This window comes from Oncorhynchus masou, chromosome 27, assembly GCF_036934945.1.
Source record: "Oncorhynchus masou masou isolate Uvic2021 chromosome 27, UVic_Omas_1.1, whole genome shotgun sequence".
NCBI lineage: Eukaryota > Metazoa > Chordata > Actinopteri > Salmoniformes > Salmonidae > Oncorhynchus > Oncorhynchus masou.
The window spans coordinates 27,672,223-27,698,671 of NC_088238.1; the positions used below are offsets into that span (position 1 = coordinate 27,672,223).

The window sequence follows — 26,449 nt, forward strand, 5'->3', positions numbered from 1 at the left end:
AAGTTTAGGAGTAAAAATGTGCTTAACAAGTCACATAATAAGTTGCATGGACTCACTGTGTGCAATAATAGTGTTTAACATAGTCATTTAAATATCATCTCATCTCTATACCTCACACATACAATTATCTGTAAGGTCCCTTGATCGATCAGTGAATTTCAAACACAGATTCAACAGTGAAAAAAATAATTGGCTTTTTAAATTTGTTTTACAAATGTTAAAATCATTCTTTTACTTTGACATTATAGAATATTTTGTGTAGATTGTTAACAAAATATAAAATTAAATCCATTTTAATCCCACTTCATAACACAACAAAGTGTGGAAAAAGTCAAGGGGTGTGAATACTTTCTGAAGGCACTGTATATCAGGCCTATAATGGATTTAGATCCATAATCTGTTAGACTATTCAAATGTGGGGTGTTCTTTTATTTTCTCAGTGTTAGTTATAGTTGAATGTGTTCGTTATAGTTAAATAATATCTCAATTCAATGTGTGTGTAGGCCTACACTATATAAATTGTGCCAGATGAGCATTATTGTTGCTCACCTTCATTGAGGTTACTCAAGTATTAATTTACAAATAAAATAGCGCATTCGCATTGAAGTTTGATGATTCAAATGTATTTACCTCTTTGGAAAAGCTTAATTACGCTATTTGAGTCAACGTTTGAAATTGATGTCTATGAACTACAGGAACTAACGGATTTTTGAAGTTCAGCACTCAACTCCATATCTGGCCAATCACATTCTACGTTCGACTGACGTCACTTTCTCTGACCTCAGTTTGTCAGTGGTATTTTTTCTTCGGGACACAGCGGTTTGCGGCGCCATATTGAAAGACACAAAATATTTTCATAAACGCCTAAAATATCTAATTTGCCAAGATGCTGTACCTAGAGGATTACCTCGAGAGTGAGTATTGCGTTTATTTTACGCCTAGGTGGTATTATTTGTGTATTTACTGTCGTAAATGTGCATAATTCTAGCCGGAGCGCGCCCGGACTGTTAGCCTAGCCATGCTAACACCTATATTCGCTTTTTCTTCTCGCTGGCAGTGATCGAGCAGCTACCCATGGATCTCCGCGACAGGTTTACGGAAATGAGAGAGATGGACCTGCAAGTTCAGAGTATGCATTGGTGCAACGTGACAGTCTACAAACACTTCACCGGCGAGCATTTTTCAAGTTGAAAACACATAATTCTCAGCGTCGCACTTTTTAGGGTCATGTAGAACAAAGAATCGAACTCCTAACACAAATTAGCGTCCAAATAAAAGTGATAGATGCAGTATTTTTATTTGTATAGCTAACACACCTAGCAATCGGTAGCGAACTTGGCTAGTTTAACATTGCAACAACTTTCAGTAACCTGAGAAAGTTAACGTTAGTGGGTTTGTTTGATTCTAGCTAGGGTTATAGAAATTACAACATAAGGTCATGTTATATTTGTTGTCCATATAGAGGTACAACTAACGTTTGCTGATAGTGTGTGCATGCACAGAAGTTGAACAATGAATGTAAACAAGACAGGGGATTCGGAGTCGGAGCGTACACATCACATGTAGTATCAACGTTATACATGTAACGTTACCTAGTTAACTGATCTTTTGTTCCATGTGACTATAACTGGATACATATATGTGAACTGTTTGCTAACTAGAACATACACCGATATTAATTTAACCTGAACGGCTATGTAGTACAGTGGTTCCCAACCAGGGGACCTTTTTATAAGGGGTTCTTGAGAAGACTCATGACACCATAGTCCTGCGGGTATAATGCACACGGACTTGTACTCCGGGCAGAGCAAAATTCAGTTGGTGGTACAGTAATCGAAAAGGGTTGGGAACCACTGGTGTATTAGTGGTGGTTCGGTTCACTGGTAGTTTTAATCACAAGCCTTCGGGTCCACAGACACCACATATATATCATACCTTCTGGTTAGCATTGAAGTACAAATGGATATAAATTATTCCACATGCATGCAGAGTATAAACCCATATGAATAGTGTCTCAGACACACCTGTCCAGGTAGCTCACTCTTCCCATTTGCTGTAGATGCCATGGACCAATTGGAGCAGAGGGTGAATGAGTTCTTTGTCAATGCAAAGAAGAACAAGCCAGAGTGGAGGGAAGAGCAGATGGGAGTCATCAAAAAGGTGCCAAATAAGTCTCAGATTATGTATATTTCCCTTTTCAAAAGGGTTTTGTTCTTTTAATCCCATAAATGTTGTATGATAAAGCTGTACCACCACACTTCTTGTGATGATTCTTTGTGCTTTGTCATTTACATTTTAGTCATTTAACAGATTCTCTTATCCAGAGCTACTTATAGTTAGTGCATTCATCTTAACATAGCTAGGTGGCACAACCACATCACAGTCATAGTAAGTACATTTGTCCTCAAAGTAGCTATCAGCAAAGTCGAAGCTAGTAAAAAAGTGCCCGTGTTAGTTCACTAAAGGCTTTTATTTTTTATATGGTGTCAGCTTGGTCTCTGACAGCTTTTTCTCGGTTTCAGGATTATTATAAGGCATTGGAGGATGCAGATGAAAAAGTACAGCTGGCCAATCAGATTTATGATCTGGTGAGTTGGAATTTCAATGCCAAGACGGAGCTCTGTCTAACGATGTCTGTTTTGTTTCATGGGTCCTGGGAAACCACTTCTATAAAAAGGTAGGGACAAGGAAGTTGGAGGAGAATCTTTATCGCTTGTGGCCTTTTTCAAGATGATTTGTGGGTGCATGTCCCCACTAAAATATAAAATGTTCTGTTCAAGACTGTGCTGTCTCTGTGCCACTGGGTGGCAGTCAAACAATGTGAATCATTTGGAAGTCACAAAAATGCCAGTCTTTTCAGATGTTTTTCATATTTATTTAGATATTGACATTTCTATCTTTTTTTTGTACAATATATTGGCATTTAAAAAAAAAAATTTTTTAAACAGTTTAACAATCATCAAAATATGACACCGATAATGCCATGTTATTCCTTCCACCTACACATGGGGGCACATTGTGCAAAATCCTTCCCTCCCCAACACAGGAACACTCCTCTCCCTCCCCTCAACTGATATTAGCCTCACTAATTAACAACAACAAAAATAAACAGAATGACCTTCACATTCCATGCTAGAAAATAAATGATTTCAACACAAAAATAAATAATAATAATACATTAATGAAGTATGTAGTAATGAGGCAGCTACGGTGACGTCTCTAGAAACTTCTGAAAGTCCCCCAGACATCAGTAAATTCAAAGGGTTTATTATATAAATTGTATGTTATTTTTTTAGATGGAATATAGGAGGACAGTTGTTTTAGCCACATCTGCTTGCTTGACGGAGTGTCACTCTTCCATATAATAGCTGTGCATTTATTGGCTGCAATGATGGCCAATTTAATTAATCTGGTTTTGCTACAAATATTAACTGGTAAAACAGAATCATCTCCAAGAAGAATAAGGGAAGGATCTAGTGGTACCTTCATATTAGTGACCTGTGATAAGATCTGAATAATGTCTTTCCAATAACAGCTTAGTTCAGAGCAGGACAAAAACATGCAGAAGTGTGTCCACTCTCTTTTTACACCTTGGGCAAAATTTTGAATATTTAGAATTGATCTTATACAGTCTTTCTGGTGTAAAGTAGACCCTATGTATAATATTGAATTGCATCAACTTGTGCTGGGCATGTAAAAAGAGCTTTCCCCATTTCTCATTCTCAAAAATGAGACCAAGGTCATCATGCCACTTCATGCAAGCTTTCAGACATTCATCGTTCCCCAATAGAGCTTGAAGACCAGAGTACATGTAGGAAATGAAACCTTTTACCCCTTTCCAGCCACAGTTTATCAGTTTTAGGTTTACTCATGGGCTGAATCCTACCTCCCTGCTGAGTGGCAATGTAATGTCTAAGAAATTAGTTTGAGGTAACTGAAAATGAGATGCCAGTTGTTGAAAGGATAGTAGTTCACCTTCTCTATAGAGATGACCAAATGTTTTAATTCCTTTGTTGAACCAAGAAAAATGTAATACCATCTCTCAGGGTGCTTTGGGTAAGATGGGGTTATTATAGAAAGTTGTTTGTTCATATATAGATCTAAGCCCTTCTGTTTGTTTACAGACTTCAATCCATATATTTAAAGTGTTTTTAATGAAAGGGTTGTTTATGAGACCGAGCAAAGCTTTAGGTGGGCTAATATAAGGTATAGATGCCAATGTAGCAGGGGTCAGAGTTGTATTGGTGCTAAAAAGTGGACTATATGAGGGTTCCGAAATGTTACTTACTAAATAATCCCACATTTATATGTGCCAAACCTCCATCTTGAGGGTGGCTATGCTCTACTGACTGGTACTGAAGCCAGCAGGGCAGAATGATCTGATATACGTCTTGGTAAGTACTTACACCCAGTCATTAAACCTCCCTTGGCTGCAGGAATAAGAAATAAGTCAATTCTAGAGTAACTGTTATGGACAGGGGAGTAAAATGAGTATTCTTTTAACCTTTTGGTTGTGAAATCTCCATAAATCTCCTAGTCCATTTCTGCTTTTAACATTTTAGCTGCCTGTGTGAGGCTGATACTATTAGAGGAAGATCTATCACTGGAAGGGTTCAGTATCAAGTTAAAACCCCCTGCCATTATCTCTGATGATGGGCATGTTAACTTCAAAAAGATGTCTTAGTGAAATTTAGGGTCATCATAGTTAGGCTCATACACATTCACAATGGTAATTGGCTCAGTGTTAATGAAATCTTGAATGATCACAAACCTACCCCCTTAGTCTTTAATCTGAGATTGTATCTGAAAGGGTTAATGCTTATTAATGAGTATGGCCACCCCTCTTGCCCGAGAGGTGAAAGATGAATAGTACACTTGACCCACCCACTCTCTCTTCAGTTTATCATGCTCAGAGTCAGTCAGGTGTGTCTCCTGAAGAAGAGCTATATCAACCTTATGCTGCTTTAGATCATTCAGAATGTGTTTGCACTTGATTGGGCATTTAGTACCCCTAATGTTAAGTGATTGGGCATTTAGTACCCCTAATGTTAAGTGTCATAAATGTATAGTTATTAGGTGCCGACATCTTTGAAGGAAATAAGAAATAGGGAAAAGGAAAGAAACAAAACTGCGTTGTCTATACAACGTGTATAAAATGAAAGTATAAAGTAGTAAACATACCCACCCAACCCCCTCCCCAACTGAGGGATTTAAAGAACCCATATCCTTAGACGCTAGTCTTTAGCCTAGATGTACCTGCTATGCATAGCATCGCTCGAATTAGGTTCATTCTAAATTATATGGAATTAGAAGTACATTGACTGTTCCTTGTAGCATGAAAATATTGTTAGTCAAGTAACAAAATACAATTTGATTACAACAATAATGACCGGACTATTTAGCCCCACTTGAGCATGTCTCAACAACAAACAACTTGGGTGCGTTCATAGTCACCAACAGAGCCTACCCGCACACCCAAATGTCAACCAATCGTCATTCCCCAATGCGCCCTGAAACCTGTGCTGTGCGGCGACAAAAGCAATGACCACAAACGCACCCCAGCAGATCAGGAAAAAAGACATCAAGCTATGATGAATAAATGAAAACCTTTACCAAACAATAACTATCATCTCTCAAATATTAAATAGGGACAAGTAGTTAAACAATCACCATCCTCCTGAGTTCACCCTCCCCCAAAATATTATATGTACGCACATACACAAGTGTAAGGCAATTAGGCGGCCAGCCAGTGAATAGCTTCTCCCTGTCTTGGTACCACTAACGCCAGCATACATCTCTGACAGTAAACAAACCAGCAAATGTAATAGTAGCTACAATTCCCTGAAGTAATATAAACAACATTAACCAAACCTGACTGGGCCTCTGTGTAAAATAAAAGTATACAGCAAAATGTAACTACCTGGCATAGTGTGGATGTATAGTAGGATGTATAGTTTACACCCTTGTAAACATAGCGAGCTGGCAAAATAGCACAGCCAACATTAGCTATGATCCAACTTTACCTCGCCAGTCATTGTCACGCTAGCCATCTAGCCAGCCAGCCAGTCAGTCGATCATATGAGTATTTTCGTTGTTTCCTCATGTGCTAACAGTGTGCTAACAGTTCACTGTATCCAAGTTCAAAAGACAGTTCCTCAGGGTGTAGTAGACGTGAACAAGTCAGGAAGTTCTTTCCTCGTGTACGTGTCAGCCATCTTCACAAAGTCAAAGGTGCGCTCACCATTCTTGGTTTCGATCCACAAAGTTGCTGGGTAGCGAAGGCCGTATGCCAAGCCAGCCTGACGCAGAAGTCTCTTCAGTGGGGAGAAGGCCATCCTTACTCTTGTGTAGTGTGAGAGAAAGATCATACTTCTGGCTTCTCCGTATTTGAGCTCTCCCTTTGCTCGGGCAGCAGAGAGGATGCGAACAGTTTCCTGGTACCGTAGAAATTTAATGACAAATGCCCTGGGTGCAGCCTGGCCAGGCAGCTGCCTCCGTAGGGTGCGATGGGCCCTGTTGATCTCCAGTGGGTGTCCAGGAGGGGGTAGATCCAGAATTTTGGGAATCCATTCCCATAGAAAGAAGATTGTCTCTTCCCTCCACGGCCTCCGGGAAACCTTGAAGTCTCAAATTCGAGCAACTTTGGAGATCTTCGTGATAATCAAATTCTCCTCGAGTGTAGAGGTGGCATCTTCCAACTTCTTGTATTTTTGGTCCACTTCCTCGCAGACGTCCAGGATGGCAGCCTGGTGGTCAGCATGGTCTTTTTCTAACTTTGTCACTCGTCCCGTTGCAACTTTCTGGTCTTCGTGGAGTTTATAGACCAGTACATCAATTTTGCTGAGGCATTCAGAAAGTGTCTCTAGGAATTTTGTTATACCCTTGTCCATCTCCATTCTGAACCATGCTGGTGCTTCTTCCGAGCAAGCATCCGCCAAGGCCAAAGAAGGGCTGTCAGAGGGGCATTTTTCTATGCCTTATCTGAGGCTTTGACATATCGGGCATCTTTTGCTTTGGCGATACAGTAGATGTTTTAACTTCCAATTCACAATTAACGAACAGGTAAACTGTGTCAAAATGCCTTAAAATTGTTTGACTGTTCGAGGACGCTACGCAGACGTGTCTTGTTAGAAATGTTGGACAATGGCGAAGCTCTATCTTTTGATATTGATCTATTTCAAAGTGATTATTCAATGTGTAAAATCTTGGAGGGTTTGTTCAACATCTATTGTGGGGTATGAACAGTATGGTATATAATGGGGTGTGTGTTGCAGGTGGACCGCCACCTGAGGAAGCTGGACCAGGAGCTGGCTAAGTTCAAGATGGAGCTGGAGGCTGACAACGCTGGCATCACTGAGATCCTGGAGAGACGTGAGTCAATCACAACACCATAGAAGACCCTTCCCCTTCATCTTAACCCTCTTGGCCCTGTCAGAATGTTGGGCCGACAGGCTGCTTTTTTCTAGTCTTGTTTCGATTGCAATTCCGTGATAGTGGAATGGTATCAACCTTTCCATCGGGATATTTCAGCCCTGCTAGGGGGCAGTATTGACCTACAAATGACCCTGTTGAGTCAACTGTTGTGTCTGTCAGAGTTGTCACAGAGAGCCAGCTCTAACATTTTGTCTCTCTTCTGTCAGGATCCCTAGAGATGGACAGCCCTTCTCAGCCCGTCAACAACCACCATGCCCACTCACACACCACCGTGGAAAGTAAGTACAAGTGTTGGCTGTTTTGCTGACCTTCTTTTTGGAGTTGTTGCATGTTGAAAGCCAATATACATTTTTCTAAGGAGCCTTGTTTGTATAGATGATTTGCTGCTTTCCTATGCGAGGTCATGAAGGTAGTAATTAATGTCTTGTTTCTGTGCGACAGAGAGGAAGTACACCACGCAGCCGAGCCACCACACTACAGAGCACGTCCCGGAGAAGAAGTTCAAATCTGAAGCCCTGCTCTCCACACTCACGTCAGACGCCTCCAAGGAGAACACACCCGGCTGTCGCACCAACAGCACAATGTCAGCCTCTAACAACGTGTACAGTGTAAACTCATCCCAGCCCCTGGCCTCCTACAACCTCAGCTCTCTGTCTGCTGGGCCCGGGGCTGGGGCAGGGGCCATCACCATGGCTGCAGCGCAGGCTGTGCAGGCCACCGCACAGGTATAAACACATTCTTTTTCACACACACAGACATACACCCAACTCCATTGCCCTCTGATTTTATTCAGATGAGTGCTGCACTGATGGGGATGGGTATCAGTATCTTGACCCAGACTGTCTGTTCTGAGAATTATCTGATTGGGACAAATGTCCTTGAATGTGTAACTGATGTGTGTCCTACAACTGTAACTAACCCTGTTCATGGCTATGTGTGTGTCTCTCTCTCTACCTGCCTTTCCCATCTTCTTTCTCTGTCTGTGCCCTCCTTCTCCTTCCATGTCAGATGAAGGAGGGCAGGAGGACTAGCAGTCTGAAGGCCAGCTACGAGGCCATTAAGAACAATGACTTCCAGCTAGGGAGGGAGTTCTCCCTGACCTCCCGGGATACCACGGGGGCCTACTCCACCTCCGCCCTGGCCAACACCCTCACCCAGACCCTCACCCCCGCCGGCTCAGCCGTCGCCTCCGACTCCCGCGGCGGACGCAAGACCAAGTACGACACAACTTACACGCGCGCACACAGCCCCCGTACGCTCAAGCTAGCCCTAGCTAGTGGTCTTCTCCAGTGATATCACTTTTCATGCCTTATTAAACCTTGTCAATCCACCCTGAGTCACCCCACATCAGATGAACAGATGTCAGGCCAAATCACACTACATCATTTAGTTTCAGTGTTCAGTCCCATGATGTCACGTCACATTATGCCAGCCGTGCTTTTCAATTCCACCTCCACAGCATGAATAAATAAATAAAGATGACAAATTGAGATCTTGTCTAAACTGTCCAGTCTTTTCTCCCCTGCCCCTCCATAGAGGCAACACCAAGTCTTCCAACCACCAGTCGTCGTCCTCCTCGTCTTCTTCGTCCCTGTCGTCGTGCTCCTCTTCTTCAGCCCTGGCCCAGGAGCTGTCGCAGCAGGCCTCGGCCCTCCCAGAGTCTGAGACCAACAACCAGGTGGACTGGACCTACGACCCCAACGAGCCCCGCTACTGCATCTGCAACCAGGTACACACACATCCAGAGACACACTCTCTCACACTGGACAGCTCACACCTACAGCTGACAGGTTAACTAAAATGGCTTTTCTCTTGTTAAAGGTGTCTTATGGAGAAATGGTGGGCTGTGATAATCAAGACGTAAGTATCCATTTCCATTTGCTTTTCTCATTTTCTAGAACTGTTACCATATTACTTTCACATAGGATTTTATCAAATGAGAGATGACGTATGAGAGCTAACCTGAGTGTCCTTTGTGTGTTTGTGCAGTGCCCCATCGAGTGGTTCCACTATGGCTGCGTGGGCCTAACAGAAGCCCCGAAGGGGAAGTGGTATTGCCCCCAGTGTACTGCCGCCATGAAGAGGAGAGGCAGCAGGCACAAATAGACACCCCACCTCTACTACCCCACTCCTCATCCAGGACCATCCCACACCCCTACCCCTCCAAAACCAACTGTCAATGCTATTTCAACTGTAGTTCCTCCCAACAAGTGTGTGTACCTGTTGTGGCCACACACAGTATTCTTATTCACCTGTCTGTCTGTGTGACCTCTCAGGGGTCAAAACAGTGGGGTCAAAGGTTGTTATTGCAGGGTCAGTCCTGTGGGAATATTTGGATGAGACACCTGACTAGAAAATCAAGACAAGGAGCCAAGACTTCCTGAAACTGCACCTCCTGGTTGGGTGTTCATTGTCCTCCCCCCGCACCCCCCTTTCCTCAATTTTGAGCCTTGGCGCACCTCTTCTCTCCCACGTTCATCAGACATTCCTTGCCTTTCCCCTTGTTACAGGAAGGGCTGCCACCCCCTGGCTTCCACGCACGGCTGCAACAAGAAGTGCTCATTACAGTAAAATGCTCACAGGGGAATGAGAGACTGGGAAATGTAGTCCAATGGTGTTTATTGGACTACAAAACCCAACCCCTCTACAAGTTTTGATTTTAATTCTAAATCACAACTAAGACTTTTAAAAGATGAGGATGAAGATTGGGACAGTGGTCATGTCAGGTAACGTATGGATGAATATGACTGAACCTCCACCATTGAGTCCTGTAAAGCTGAAGAGTTCAGAATGTACAGTGTAAGATCAGTCGTAACTGAAGCGTGTATGTCTGTGAGTGTAAGTGTTTCTGTATGTGCGTGTGTGTGTCACTAGTCATTCTGTACTGAGACGGTGTGTTAAAGTTTCCAGAGATGTAGAAAAAAAAATCAAAATAAAGTGATCCAAGTTCTTTTGGTATTTCATGTGTTTCCTAGCTTCGTCTGTCAACGATGGCCTCTCTTCTTGATAAACTGTAGCACTTCATAGCTCTAGGTATCCATTGTATTCGACTACACAATCAGAATGTAGATTGCTTTTGAATCACCAATGTTTTGATTCACAGCAGGCTTACAATGTGGACTGATTGCTTTGTAAGTGTTGTACGTACACACTGAAGAAGGCTGTAAAGCCGAAACGTCTGTGTACTCTATCCCTGTTGCAGTAAAACATTTAAAAATCTAATCAAATTATGTCACTTGCACCGACTACAACAGGTGTAGCAGACCTTACCATGAAATGCTTACTTACAAGCTCTTAACCAACAACACAGTTTTAAGAAAACTATTTACTACAAATAAAAGAGCAACAGTAACGAGACTACAGTTGAAGTCGGAAGTTAACATACACCTTAGCCGAACACATTTAAACTCCGTTTTTAACCATTTCTGACATTAGCTCCTAGTAAAAAATTCCCTGCCTTAGGTCAGTTAGGATCACCACTTTTTATTTTAAGAATGTGAAATAGATTTATTTCCGCTTTTATTTATTTCATCACATTCCCAGTGGGTCAGAAGTTCACATACACTCAATTAGTATTTGGTAGCATTGCCTTTAAATTGTTTAACTTGGGTCAAATGTGTCGGGTAGTCTTCCACAAGCTTCCAACAATAAGTTGGGTGAATTCTGGCCCCATTCCTCCTGACAGAGCTGGTGTAACCGAGTCAGGTTTGTAGGCCACCTTGCTCACACACTTTTTCAGTTCTGCTCACAAATTTTCTATAGGATTGAGTTCAGGGCTTTGTGATGACCACTCCAATACCTTGACTTTGTTGTCCTTAAGCCATTTTGCCACAACTTTGGAAGTATGCTTGGGGTCATTGTCCATTTGGAAGACCCATTTGCGACCAAGCTTTAACTTCCTGACTGATGTCTTGAGATGTTGCTTCAATATGTCCATATAATTTTCCAGCCTCATGGTACCATCTATTTTGTGAAGTGCACCAGCCCCTCCTGCAGCAAAACACCCCCACAACATGATGCTGCTACCCCCGTGCTTCACGGTTGGGATGGTGTTCTTCGGCTTGCAAGCCTCCCTCTTTTCCATCCAAACATAACGATGGTCATTCTGGCCAAACAGTTCTATTTTTGTTTCATCAGACCAGAGGACATTTCTCCAAAAAGTACGATCTTTGTCCCAATGTGCAGTTGCAAATCGTAGTCTGGCTTTTTTATGACGGTTTTGGAGCAGCGGCTTCTTCCTTGCTGAGCGGCCTTTCAGGTTATGTCGATATAAGACTCGTTTTACTGTGGAAATAGATACTTTTGCAGCTGTTTCCTCCAGCATCTTCACAAGGTCCTTTGCTGTTGTTCTGGTATTGATTTGCACTTCTCACTACAAAGTACGTTCATCTCTAGGAGACAACGCGTCTCCTTCCTGAGCAGTATGATGGCTGCGTGGTTCCACGGTGTTTATACTTGCATATTATTGTTTGTACAATTGAATGTGGTACCTTCAGGCATTTTGAAATTGCTCCCAAAGATGAACCAGATTTGTGGAAGTCTACAATTTCTTTTCTGAGGTCTTGGCTGATTTGTTTTGATTTTCCCATGATGTCAAGCAACGAGGCACCGAGTTTGAAGGTAGGCCTTGAAATACGTCCACAGGTACACCTCCAATTGAGTCAAATTATGTCAATTAGCCTATCAGAAGCTTCTAAAGCTATGACATTTTCTGGAATTTTCCAAGCTCTTTAAAGGCACAGTCAACTTAGTGTATGTAAACTTTTGACCCACTGGAAATTGTGATACAGTGAATTTTAAGTGAAATAATCTGTCTGTAAACAGTTGTTGGAAAAAGTACTTGTGTCATGCACAAAGTAGATGTCCTAACCGACTTCCAAAACCGGTTTTATCGACTCCAATCTAAGTGTAGGTGAACTTCCGACTTCAACTGTAAGTATTGAAACCTAACCAACTTGCCTAAACGATAGTTAACAAGAAATCTGTGGAGTGGTTGAAAAACTAGTTTAAATGACTCCAACCTAAGTGTATATAAACTTCCGTCTTCAACTGTATGTACAGGGTGTACCAGTCCCGAGTCAATGTGCGTGGGTACTAGTTAGTCGAGGTAATATGTGCATGTAGGTAATGGTAAAGTGACTGCATAGATAATAAAATAGCGAGTAGCAGCAGCGTAACAAAAAAATAAAATGGGGTCATTGAAAATACTCTGGGTAGCAATTTGATTAGCTGTTCAGGAAGCTTGGCCCCTGTGATGTACTGGGCCGTACGCACTACCCTCTGTAGTGCCTTGCGGTCGGAGGCCAAGCAGTTGCCATACCATGTGGTGATGCAACCAGTGAGGATGCTCTCTGATGCAGCTGTATAACTTTCTGAGGACCCATGCCAAAACTTTCCAGTCTCCTGACGGGGAATAGGCGTTGTCGTTCCCTCTTCATGACTGTCTTGGTGTGTTTGGACCATGGTAGTTTATTTTTTTTTACCTGTTTTTCTCCCCAATTTTGTGGTATCCAATTGGTAGTTTACAGACTTGTCCCATCGCTGCAAATCCCGTGCTTCTTGACCCTGCCCACTTAACCCGGGAGCCAGCCTCACCAATGTGTCTGAGGAAACACCGTAAATCTGGTGACCATGTCAGCATGTCCTCTAACCCGGACGACGCTGGGCCAATTGTGAGCAGCCCAATGAGTCTCCCAGTCGCGGGAGGCTGCCACAGAGCCTGGACCACTGCGCCACTCGGGAGGCCCCTCTATAGGCTGTCTCATCATTGTCGGTGTTGTGAAGTCGGAAGACTTAATGATGGTGTTGGAGTCGTGCTTGGCCACGCTGTCAAGGGTGAACAGGGAGTACAGGAGGGGACAAATCATGCACCCCTGATGAAGGGCCCCTGTGTTTAGGATCAGTGTAGAAAATCTGTTGTCTAACCTTACCATCCGGGGGTGGCCCGTCAGGAAGTCCAGGATCCAGTTGCAAAGGTTAGTGTTTAATCCCAGGGTCCTTAGCTTAGTGATGAGCTTTGAGGGCACTATGGTGTTGAACGCTGAGGTGTAGTCAATGAACATCATTCTCACGTAGGTGTTCATTTTTGGCCAGGTGGGAAAGGGCAGTGTTGAGTGCAATAGAGATTGCGTCATCTGTGGATCTGTTGGGGTGGTATGGAAATTGGAGTGGGTCTATGGTTTCTGGGATGATGGTGTTGATGTGAGCCATTACCAGCCTTTCATAGCACTTCATGGCGACAGATGTAAGTGTTACGGGCCGGTAGTAATTTAGGCAGGTTACCTTGGTATTCTTAGGCACAGGGACTATGGTGGTCTGCTTGAAACATGTAGGTATTACAGACTCGGCCACAGACAGGTTGAACATGTCAGTGAAGACAATTGCCAGTTGGTCAGCACATGCTCAGAGTACACTTCCTGGTAATCTGTCCCTGCGGCCTTGAGAATGCTAACCTGTTTAAAGGTCTTACTCACATCGGCAACGGCGAGCGTGATCACACAGTCATCCGGAACAGCTGGTGCTCTCATGCATGCTTCAGTGTTGCTTGCCTCGAAGCGCACATAGAAGTAATTTAGCTTGTCTGTTAGGCTTATGTCACTGGGCAGCTCGCGGCTGGGCTTCCCTTTGTAGTCCGTAATAATGTGCAAGCCCTGCCACATGCGACAGGCATCGGAGCTGGTGTTGTAGGATTCAGTCTTGGTCCTGTATTTACTCTTTGCCTGTTTGATGGTTTGTCGGAGGGCATAGCAGGATTTCTTATAAGCAACCGGGTTAGAGTCCCGCTCCTTGAAAGTGGCACCTCTACCCTTTAGGCCAGTGAGGATGTTGCCTGTAATACATGGATTCTGGTTGAGGTATGTACTGTACGTACTGTCACTGTGGTGACAATGTCATCGATGCACTTATTGATGAAGCCGTTGACTGATGTGGTATACGCCTCAATGACATCGGATGAGTCCCGCAACATATTCCAGTCTGTGCTAGCAAAACAGTCCTGTAGCTTAGAATCTACATCATCTGACCACTTCCGGTATTGAGCAAGTCACTGATACTTCCTGCTTTAGTTTCTGCTTGTAAGCAGGAATCGGGAGGATAGAATTATGGTCAGATTTGCCAAATGGAGTGCGAGGGAGAGCTTTGTACGTGTCTTTGTGTGTGGCGTAAAGGTGGTCTGGAGTTTTTTTTTCAACATTGAATAATGAAGTATGCTTTATGCACCATTTGTTTGTGCGAACCCATTACACCGCTGTGCTTTAAAGGTGACCTGCTCGCCCCATTAACATTGTATTTCAGCTCTCAACCAATGCAGTACAAACAGAGCTATTCAATCATGTCTCTCAAGGGCTGATGTACTGCTGTTTTTCTTTATTTGGTAGGAAATGCGTTTATGAATGCCACTGATTTACCATGAGCCAGCTCACCTGCATGGTGTCCCATGTCTAAATCATTCCCTGATTTGAGGAGGGTAATGAAAACCAGCAGTGTTGCAGCCCTCACACACAAGGGGATTTGGGTAGACAGTAGCCACTCCTGTCAGTCATTCTATTGATGGTAGACACCAACTGCCATAATAACTATATTTTTTAGAGGGAACCTGGGTTGTCTTGGAGAAATTACAACTTCACCAAAAAAAGGGAGAATGTTTTCAGCCCTTGCTCCAAAAGGGAACCTTTTCAATAGCCTCTCTCTCACCATAATCTGACTGAAACAAAGCAGGGCTCCAACTCCTTTCTCCAAATAATGAGCCAATGGAGGACTGGTGTATGTGCCACAAATAGCAAAGAGTGAGCCCTGTCTTTTACCACAATTTGGAATGAGGGGGAGCATACCTCGACCCCCGACGGAGGAGGCATGTGTGCACATTTAGACCGCTCAGTGTACATCGTGGAATTCCTAAACCGTTACTTTACAAGAACACTCCTCAACTATCCAGTTGAAAAGGATCTATGGTATAAACTCCACTTATTTTTTTTCTTTATCCGAGGGAGTTTTACTTTTGGGAACCAGTAGACCTGTGAGTGAGACTGTAATCCAGCCGTCTGCGCGGAGAGGAAGTTCGGCTACTGTTGACTTTTTTTTCTCTGAGAGTAGCCTAACCCAAACCAGGTGAAGTCGCGCCCCGGTGCGCGGCCAGCACTCGGATATAGTGGAAACCCTCTTTGTAGTCTGTAGTCTATTTTAGGGTCTGAAGTCTTGGTGAAGTTCTTCATTTTTCTAACTTCAGTTTGGTTCTGTCTGTGTCTGATCTGATGTTTTATTGCGTCCTGCTTTTGGTTCTGGATGGGAATGGCAATTTTCTGACAGCGGGCAGGAGTCTGATCTAGCCACAGTCATGAGGTTCCGCTACTCGAGAATGTTTTTAATAATCTGAGGGGCACTCTTCCCTAAAGAAAGAGAGAGGGACAACTTTTCCATGCTCTCTCGGGGCTCCATGGTTTTCGAGGATGTGAAAGTTGGACTGTGGCTCACTTTGCTCAAACTTCATTATCACGAATAACGGAATAACAACGTTGGGAAAAAGGTTTTGTTTGTTTGTGCCAGCTCACAAATCAACACTCAAATGTGACATAGCGACGGCTCTTGGACACCGCGCAGCCACTCTGAAATACCAACCAGGTCATCTTTGAAAAAAGATAACATGCAGCACAATGTTTCAGGTCGTGCCTTATTCCTGAAGTGCGTGTTTTTATAGATAGCGCCGCTGCTCTTTGTTTTTGCTAACTTCCAGAGTTGTGTGAGGTCTAAGTAAGACGCGGAGAAGAAGTAGGCTAAACATCATCCCTCATGGTATGCCTTTATTCTTCTGCCAGAAAAGTTGGGAGTGAAGCGGGAATGTTTATTCCGCGGCTCTGGACGCTCCGCCGCAGGTATTGCTCCGGACGATTATTGCTCCTAGGGATCGCGGTGTGTCTTTTCTACCAGACCCTGATGGTGGCACGGAGTCGGTTCAAAGGCGGCCCACCCGCGGCTGATGAACGCAACAAGTCAACGATGACTGGAGCGTTGGAGGTATTTGATGAACTTCTGCAGGACCCTGCCAGGCTTATTTCTACCCTGGAGGCTTTGGAGAGGGAAATATATGTAAGTGGGCCTATGATAGAAGTGCACTTAAATGCTATCTATTGTCCAATGTTTTGTCCTGTGCTTTAGGTAGCCTACGTGCACTTGGGATGAACCTTGAATATTGGAGATTCAAGGATACGCTTTGATCCATCCCACAATAGGAACAGCTTTGATACAAGTCCATCTCACAATGACTATAAGGCCATTTCATAATCAAAACACATGGGTACAGGATTTCTTTACACTGTGCTGCGTTAGTTGCGTGCAATGGTTGCATGGCACTCTATGCAGCCTGTGTTTTGTCTTTGGGCTCAAAACACCGTCTGAGTTTAATTAACTTTAATGAGCAACAACAACCTTAGCTTCAAGTCTCACAACAACATTATTGGATGCTGACTCCATGGTTTAGACTATATAACTAACAGGTTGAGCCTATTTTAATTAAGTAGTCAAGTAACGTCAAATGTTTAAGAATAGTGAACCGTTTTTTTTCTATAGATGTTAGTGTTGAGGTATTTAGATGAGTGAGCTAGGGGCTCGAGGCTCAATGCCCATTGGTCAGCTTGACACGTGCTCTAGAAGCGCTCTTCGCGCCACACAGATGATTGACACCTGTATGAACCTTTCAAAACAAGGTTGCATATTAAGTTCCTGGGTTATTTTAAGTGATTGCTTTCTGAAGATGTAGCCTAAAAGTTTGGCCATTAATGAAGTCGGATAAACCATCATTTTACAGCTCTCTTGCTCCATAAAATGACAGATGACATAATCTGAGGTAAACCGAAGATGAGGGATTTAAATGTATTTATTACCCAGCTGCCTCAAATGTGGCCAATGCCTTGACCATTAGAGCCTTGCTTGACTGCTCTGTAATTGTGAGAGTATTCTGGTAATCCCACTGTTACTGCGTTTGCTTTTCAGTCTTTCAGGAAGTGTGTGTTGTATTCTGACAAGAGTGATGCTTCCATAGATCGCAGACCAGCTGCTAGTACCTCAGGTCACGACACAGCTCTCTGTTTACCATCTACCTCTAACAACTGATTCTAGAACAGCTCTACTTACCCACTTCTAACCTTTACCATTGTAGGTTAAATTAGGAAAGTGTTCCTGGAACAGTTATTTTATTAGGCCATACTTGTCCTTCTCTCTGGTTGTCTTGGCCCCTTGGAGAGGAAGGGAGAGAATAAATAAACAAGGGGAGGAGGGAGGAGGGATGGTGTTGAAAGAGGGAGAGGGAGAGGCAGTCTGTTGGTCTTGAATGTGACTATGTGGTTGACAGGGAGAAAGCGAGCTGTCACAGCCGAATTTGTTATCTACCACAAACACACTGCCTCAGTTTAGCTGTTGAGTGCAACTCTGTGTTCTAGAAACCCAACTCTAAAAGTTCTGAATGTTGGACTTATTGTGAATAAGAAATGTCATAATGAGTAGCTTCACACTGTGTGTATGGGGTGTTCAGTATTGTATCTTTCTGGGGCGGGATGGTGATTGAAATTGCTGGAGAGTTGTTAGGGAGGGGGCGTTTTAGCAAGGGTGTTTGTGTAAAGGTTTGCAATGCGTGTGTGAGTGTGTGTCCATGTGCGTGTGTATGCAGTTAGCACCTGTGTATGGCTGTCCCAGGCCTTCCCAGGTGCTAGCGGCATGAGTGCTCCGGCAGTAGGAAGTGTTAGAACAGAGTTACGGAATGTGATCCTCCAGCTCTTTATCCCCTTTGAGTTTTTTCCAGACCCTGACAGACCCACTCAGTCCAAGGGAAGGAGGCAGGAGACTGGACCATGGATCAGAAAAGCATGGAACACAGCCTCACTCGCGCACACAAACACGCGGTGATTCAATGCCACTGGTAATCCCATCAGAGCGGCGTTCAAACTCACCGCATATGTGTGGAGCATGTTTCGTGGTGTTCAGAGTGGAACCCCTGCCAGATAGATCTGGAAGCTTGTTTGTTGCTTTTACGCTGAGTCAGGAGTCAGTTAGGGTGCTCTGGAGGTAGGGTCAGGGAGTCAGTTAGGGTGCTCTGGAGGTAGGGTCAGGGAGTCAGTTAGGGTGCTGGGACAGTAGGGTCAGGGAGTCAGTTAGGGTGCTCTGGAGGTAGGGTCAGGGAGTCAGTTAGGGTGCTGGGACGGTAGGGTCAGGGAGTCAGTTAGGGTGCTGGGATGGTAGGGTCAGGGAGTCAGTTCGGGTGCTGGGATGGTAGGGTCAGGGAGTCAGTTTGGGTGCTGGGATGGTAGGGTCAGGGAGTCAGTTAGGGTGCTGGGATGGTAGGGTCAGGGAGTCAGTTAGGGTGCTGGGACGGTAGGGTCAGGGAGTCAGTTAGGATGCTGGGATGGTAGGGTCAGGGAGTCAGTTAGGGTGCTGGGATGGTAGGGTCAGGGAGTCAGTTAGGGTGCTGGGATGGTAGGGTCAGGGAGTCAGTTAGGGTGCTGGGATGGTAGGGTCAGGGAGTCAGTTAGGGTGCTGGGATGGTAGGGTCAGGGAGTCAGTTAAGGTGCTGGGACGGTAGGGTCAGGGAGTCAGTTAGGATTCTGGGATGGTAGGGTCAGGGAGTCAGTTATGGTGCTGGGATGGTAGGGTCAGGGAGTCAGTTAGGGTGCTGGGATGGTAGGGTCAGGGAGTCAGTTAGGATGCTGGGATGGTAGGGTCAGGGAGTCAGTTAGGGTGCTGGGATGGTAGGGTCAGGGAGTCAGTTAGGATGCTGGGATGGTAGGGTCAGGGAGTCAGTTAGGGTGTTGGGATGGTAGGGTCAGGGAGTCAGTTAGGATGCTGGGATGGTAGGGTCACGAGTCAGTTAGGGTGCTGGGATGGTAGGGTCAGGGAGTCAGTTAGGGTGCTGGGATGGTAGGGTCAGGGAGTCAGTTAGGGTGCTGGGATGGTAGGGTCAGTTAGGGTGCTGGGATGGTAGGGTCAGGGAGTCAGTTAGGGTGCTGGGATGGTAGGGTCAGGGAGTCAGTTAGGTGCTGGGATGGTAGGGTCAGGGAGTCAGTTAGGATGCTGGGACGGTAGGGTCAGGGAGTCAGTTAGGGTGCTGGGATGGTAGGGTCAGGGAGTCAGTTAGGGTGCTGGGATGGTAGGGTCAGGGAGTCAGTTAGGATGCTGGGATGGTAGGGTCAGGGAGTCAGTTAGGGTGCTGGGATGGTAGATCTGCCCATGTGTGTACATTTTCCTATACACATCATAAGGGAGCCTATTAATGAAAGTTTACAACGTAGGTGCACAGACAGTGACACATTCAATACCGCCTTGCACGCTCTTTCCTGCATCTAGCTGATATAGTGTGTAACCATTACTCCAACAGTTGCACATGAGAGTTTCTATTGGAAAAATTCAGGTATGTTTATCCCCATTTGGTTTCATTTGCTTCCGTTTAAGAAATGTCTTTTCAACAGAATTGGCGGGAAATGAATACACCCCTGATCATTCATAGCAGCCATGTTGTTTTCCTTCTCGCATCTATGCACTCTCTTCCTCTCACCTTGTCCCTTCGCTTGTGGACTTCAATGCACAACACATCAGCTGTATGTGACCAGCTGAGAAAAACTTTCCAAATCATAACGTCTACACACAACCTACATCGTTGTCACCATATTAACTTCATAGTCATCATAGCTAATATAACGAACGTGTTAGTAAACCTGCTACAATCATGCAGTAGCGTTCCAGTGTACAGTCAGTAAACAGTTTAGCACTTACACCAGCAGGCCCCGATGGCAAAAAAATTGTAAAACCAAAAGCTTATGTTGACTTGGAAGAGTTCCAGTGTTGTGTTGAATAGTCATAACCAGCTAACTAACATAGCATCCCCCTATTTGAATAAGGTGTTTGTGTTGGCTAAACTAGCTAGCTGCATTTGCTAACTAAGTAAGTGAAACTTAGTTTTTTTAAAATGACAATCTCTCTATTTCTCTCTTGCTTCTCCTTCATTTTGGAGGAAATTAATTTGTTATAAACTGCTCAACGATTGTCTTTCTCTCTGAGTCAACGACCACATTTTATATACTGTATGGCTCGCTAGCTGTAGCTTATGCTTTCAGTACTAGATTAATTATCTGACCCTTTGATTGGGTGGACAACATGTCAGTTCATGTTGCAACAGCTCTGATAGGTTGTAGGACGTCCTCCGGAAGTTGTCACAATTATTGTGTAAATCTATAGAAGGGGGTGAGAACCATGAGCCTCCAAGGTTTTGTATTGAAGTTAATGTACCAAGAGGAGGACAGAAGCTAGCTGTCCTCCGGCTACACCGTGGTGCTACCCTAATGAGTGCTGTTGAGGCTACTGTAGACCTTTATTGCTAAATAGTGTTTTAATACATTATTTGGTAATGTGATTATATTTAGTATAGTTTTAACTAAAATAATTTTAAGTGTTTAACAATTAAACATTTTATGAAATTCACTGAGGAGGATGGTCCTTCCTCCTCTGAGGAGCCTCCCCTGGTGTACTCTAATGGCCAGATCCCAATACTGTTAATTTCGATAAGAGACATTACTGTGCAGCCGTATTCATCGACCTGGCCAAGGCTTTCGACTCTGTCAATCACAACATTCTTATTGGCACACTCGACATCCTTGGTTTTTCAAATGATTGCCTCGCTTGGTTTACAAACTACTTCTCTGATAGAGTTCAGTGTGTCAAATCGGAGGGCCGACTCTCTTTTCTGTATACATCAATGATGTTGCTCTTGCTGCTGGTGATTCTCTGAGCGACCTCTACGCAGACGACACCATTCTGTATACTTCTGGCCCCCCCTTGGACACTGTGTTAACTAACCTCCAGACGAGCTTCAATGCCATACAACTCTCCTTCCGTGGCCTCCAACTGCTCTTAAACGCAAGTAAAACTAAATGCATGCTTTTCAATCGATCGCTGCCCACACCTGCTCGCCCATCCAGCATCACTACTCTGGACGGCTCTGACTTAGAATATGTGGACAACCTACAAATACCTGGGTGTCTGGTTAGACTGTAAACTCTCCTTCCAGACTCACATTAAGCATCTCCAATCCAAAATTAAATCTAGAATCGGCTTCCTATATCGCAACAAAGCATCCTTCACTCATGCTGCCAAACATACCCTCGTAAAACTGACCATCCTACCAATCCTCGACTTCGTTGATGTCATCTATAAAATAGCCTCCAACACAACTGGATGCAGTCTATCACAGTACCATCCGTTTTGTCTCCAAAGCCCCATACACTACCCACCATTGCGACCTGTACGCTCTCGTTGGTTGGCCCTTGCTTCACACTCGTCGCCAAACCCACTGGCTGCAGGTTATCTACAAGTCTCTGCTAGGTAAAGCCCCGCCTTATCTCAGCTCACTGGTCACCATAGCAGCACCCACTCGTAGCACGAGCTCCAGCAGTTATATCTCACTGGTCACCCCCAAAGCCAATTCATCCTTTGGTCGTCTTTCCTTCCAGTTCTCTGCTGCCCATGACTGGAACGAATTGCAAAAATTTCTGAAGCTGGAGACTCACATCTCCCTCACTAGCTTTAAGCACCAGCTGTCAGAGCATATTACAGATCACTGCAACTATACTTAGCCTATCTGTAAACAGCCCATCTATCTACCTAGCTCATCCCCATACTGGTATTTATTTATTTATTTTGCTTCTTTGCACCCCAGTATCTCTACTTGCACATTCATCTTCTGCCGATCTACCATTCCAGTGTTTAATTGCTATATTGTAATTACTTCGCCATCATGGCCTATTTATTTCCTTAACTTACCTCATTTGCACTCACTGTATATAGACTTTGTTTTATTTTGTTATACTTTATTATTGACTGTATGTTTTGTTTATTACATGTGTAACTCTGTGTTGTTGTATGTGTCGAATTGCTACGCTTTATCTTGGCCAGGTCGCAGTTGCAAATGAGAACTCATTCTCAACTAGCCTACCTGGTGAAATAAAAAATTAGTCCTCTACTTGGTATCCTTTTCTAAATGACCAGTAATCAAAATTGAATGAACTGCTAGCAGCAATAGAAGTGGTAGCATATGAAGGAAACTCTTCAGTTGATGATACTGATAGAAGACTAGGAGACACCTGCACCATATTACTGTACTGAGGAAGGATTGAGACACCTGCACCATATTACTGTACTGAGGAAGGATGGAGACACCTGCACCATATTACTGTACTGAGGAAGGATGGAGGCACCTGCAACATATTACTGTACTGAGGAAGGATGGAGACCTGCACCTGTACTGAGGAAGGATGGAGGCACCTGCACCATATTACTGTACTGAGGAAGGATGGAGGCACCTGCACCATATTACTGTACTGAGGAAGGATGGAGGCACCTGCACCATATTACTGTACTGAGGAAGGATGGAGGCACCTGCAACATATTACTGTACTGAGGAAGGATGGAGACACCTGCACCATATTACTGTACTGAGGAAGGATGGAGACACCTGCACCATATTACTGTACCGAGGAAGGATGGAGACACCTGCACCATATTACTGTACTGAGGAAGGATGGAGGCACCTGCACCATATTTCTGTACTGAGGAAGGATGGAGAGAACTGCACCATATTACTGTACTGAGGAAGGATGGAGGCAACTGCACCATATTACTGTACTGAGGAAGGATGGAGGCACCTGCACCATATTACTGTACTGAGGAAGGATGGAGACACCTGCACCATATTACTGTACTGAGGAAGGATGGAGACACCTGCACCATATTACTGTACTGAGGAAGGATGGAGACCCCTGCACCATATAACTGTACTGTTTTAGGATGGAGACACCTGCACCATATTACTGTACTGAGGAAGGATGGAGACACCTGCACCATATTACTGTACTGAGGAAGGATGGAGACACCTGCACCATATTACTGTACCGAGGAAGGACGGAGACACCTGCACCATATTACTGTACTGAGGAAGGATGGAGACACCTGCACCATATTACTGTACCGAGGAAGGATGGAGACACCTGCACCATATTACTGTACTGAGGAAGGATGGAGACACCTGCACCATATTACTGTACTGAGGAAGGATGGAGACACCTGCACCATATTACTGTACTGAGGAAGGATGGAGACACCATATTACTGTACACCATATTTACTGTACTGAGGAAGGATGGAGACACCTGCACCATATTACTGTACTGAGGAAGGATGGAGACACCTGCACCATATTACTGTACTGACCTGCACCATATTACTGTACTGAGGAAGGATGGAGACACCTGCACCATATTACTGTACTGAGGAAGGAAGGCACCATATTACTGGAGAAGGATGGAGACACCTGCACCATATTACTGTACTGAGGAAGGATGGAGACACCTGCACCATATTACTGTACTGAGGAAGGATGGAGACACCTGCACCATATTACTGTACTGAGGAAGGATGGAGACACCTGCACCATATTACTGTACTGAGGAAGGATGGAGACACCTGCACCATATTACTGTACTGAGGAAGGATGGAGACACCTGCACCATATTACTGTACTGAGGAAGGATGGAGACACCTGCACCATATTACTGTACTGAGGAAGGATGGAGACACCTGCACCATATTACTGTACTGAGGAAGGATGGAGACACCTACACCATATTACTGTACTGAGGAAGGATGGAGACACCTGCACCATATTACTGTACTGAGGAAGGATGGAGACACCTGCACCATATTACTGTACTGAGGAAGGATGGAGGCACCTGCACCATATTACTGTACTGAGGAAGGATGGAGACACCTGCACCATATTACTGTACTGAGGAAGGATGGAGGCACCTGCACCATATTACTGTACGAGGAAGGATGGAGACACCTGCACCATATTACTGTACTGAGGAAGGATGGAGGCACCTGCACCATATTACTGTACTGAGGAAGGATGGAGACACCTTACATTTACATTTAAGTCATTTAGCAGACGCTCTTATCCAGAGCGACTTACAAATTGGTGAATTCACCTTCTGACATCCAGTGGAACAGCCACTTTACAATAGTGCATCTAAATCATTAAGGGGGGTGAGAAGGATTACTTATCCTATCCTAGGTATTCCTTGAAGAGGTGGGGTTTCAGGTGTCTCCGGAAGGTGGTGATTGACTCCGCTGTCCTGGCGTCGTGAGGGAGTTTGTTCCACCATTGGGGGCCAGAGCAGCGAACAGTTTTGACTGGGCTGAGCGGGAACTGTACTTCCTCAATGGTAGGGAGGCGAGCAGGCCAGAGGTGGATGAACGCAGTGCCCTTGCTTGGGTGTAGGGCCTGATCAGAGCCTGGAGGTACTGCGGTGCCGTTCCCCTCACAGCTCCGTAGGCAAGCACCATGGTCTTGTAGCGGATGCGAGCTTCAACTGGAAGCCAGTGGAGAGAGCGGAGGAGCGGGGTGACGTGAGAGAACTTGGGAAGGTTGAACACCAGACGGGCTGCGGCGTTCTGGATGAGTTGTAGGGGTTTAATGGCACAGGCAGGGAGCCCAGCCAACAGCGAGTTGCAGTAATCCAGACGGGAGATGACAAGTGCCTGGATTAGGACCTGCGCCACGCCAAGGTTCTTAGCTTTGTCAACTGTGTGAGACAGGGTCGTACCGATCTGCGGATGTTGTAGAGCATGAACCTACAGGAAAGGATGGAGACACCTGCCATGATGTTGGTTGAGAACGACAGGGTGTTGTCCAGGATCACGCCAAGGTTCTTAGCGCTCTGGGAGGAGGACACAATGGAGTTGTCAAAGGATGGAGACCGTGATGGCGGAGATCATGGAACGGGCAGTCCTTCACCGGGAGGAAGAGCAGCTCCGTCTTGCCGAGGTTCAGCTTACTGTACTGAGGAAGGATGGAGACACCTGCACCATATTACTGTACCGAGGAAGGATGGAGACACCTGCACCATATTACTGTACTGAGGAAGGATGGAGACACCTGCACCATATTACTGTACTGAGGAAGGATGGAGACACCTGCACCATATTACTGTACCGAGGAAGGATGGAGACACCTGCACCATATTACTGCACCATATTACTGTACTGAGGAAGGATGGAGACACCTACACCATATTACTGTACTGAGGAAGGATGGAGACACCTGCACCATATTACTGTACTGAGGAAGGATGGAGACACCTACACCATATTACTGTACTGAGGAAGGATGGAGACACCTGTACCATATTACTGTACTGAGGAAGGATGGAGACACCTGCACCATATTACTGTACTGAGGAAGGATGGAGACCCCATATTACTGCACCATATTACTGTACTGAGGAAGGATGGAGACACCTGCACCATATTACTGTACTGAGGAAGGATGGAGGCACCTGCACCATATTACTGAGGAAGGATGGACACCTGCACCATATTACTGTACTGAGGAAGGATGGAGACACCTGCACCATATTACTGTACTGAGGAAGGATGGAGACACCTTCACCATATTACTGTACTGAGGAAGGATGGAGACACCTGCACCATATTACTGTACTGAGGAAGGATGGAGACACCTGCACCATATTACTGTACCGAGGAAGGATGGAGACAAATACTTGGAAGTCTGGAGATTATTTTAGACAGCTCGCCCCACCTGTCTGATGTGTGCATTAGCTTTATGTTATGTTTAACTACATATTTGCGTATGTAAAATGCACATTTGTTGTGATTGAACGATGACTTTCTGACTTGTTTTGACTGTTCTCAACTTAGAACAAGATGTCTTACTCGATGTACTGAATGTGACTTATATGGGATAGGGCGATATGCGTTTTGCAGACCCCCTCAATATGGGTGTTTGGCCTTGGAGGTGACTGGGTGATATGAGTCATGGAATGGGTGTCTATACATTGCCAGTGGGCTGTATATCTGTTTCTCTGTCTGTCTCTGTGTGCATGGCTGAGATGGGAGTATTTATAACCCTGGGCCTCTCAGAAACACTGAACTCTACCCATGGAGCCAGTGGTAAGACTAAGCC

At 44.7% G+C, this 26,449-nt stretch overlaps 2 protein-coding genes across 2 annotated transcripts in view; both read left to right on the forward strand.

The window, feature by feature from the left end:
• The first annotated feature begins 797 nt into the window (after window positions 1-797).
• LOC135515935 (inhibitor of growth protein 3) lies at window positions 798-10,392 on the forward strand. Its single transcript, XM_064939811.1, has 11 exons — window positions 798-914; window positions 1,058-1,129; window positions 2,060-2,160; window positions 2,523-2,588; window positions 7,275-7,371; window positions 7,641-7,712; window positions 7,876-8,159; window positions 8,443-8,651; window positions 8,971-9,163; window positions 9,256-9,294; window positions 9,424-10,392. The coding sequence occupies exons 1-11, from the start codon at window positions 887-889 to the stop codon at window positions 9,538-9,540; spliced, it is 1,278 nt and encodes a 425-aa protein (XP_064795883.1). The 5' UTR covers window positions 798-886; the 3' UTR covers window positions 9,541-10,392.
• A 5,818-nt stretch (window positions 10,393-16,210) lies between these two features.
• LOC135515936 (cadherin-like and PC-esterase domain-containing protein 1) overlaps window positions 16,211-26,449 on the forward strand; it is a 76,060-nt gene continuing 65,821 nt past the window's right edge. The window contains exon 1 of the mRNA XM_064939812.1: window positions 16,211-16,515. Coding sequence (XP_064795884.1) covers window positions 16,219-16,515 — 297 coding nt within the window. The 5' untranslated portion in view covers window positions 16,211-16,218. The remainder of the gene's footprint in view (window positions 16,516-26,449) is intronic.

Excerpts from the sequence above, each read along its gene's own strand:
- LOC135515935 (XM_064939811.1), top strand. The coding sequence starts at position 887 with ATGCTGTACCTAGAGGATTACCTCGAGA. Across the intron at positions 915-1,057 it reads CCTAGAGGATTACCTCGAGA|TGATCGAGCAGCTACCCATG; the intron begins GTGAGTATTGCG and ends TCTCGCTGGCAG. Across the intron at positions 8,652-8,970 it reads CGCGGCGGACGCAAGACCAA|AGGCAACACCAAGTCTTCCA; the intron begins GTACGACACAAC and ends GCCCCTCCATAG.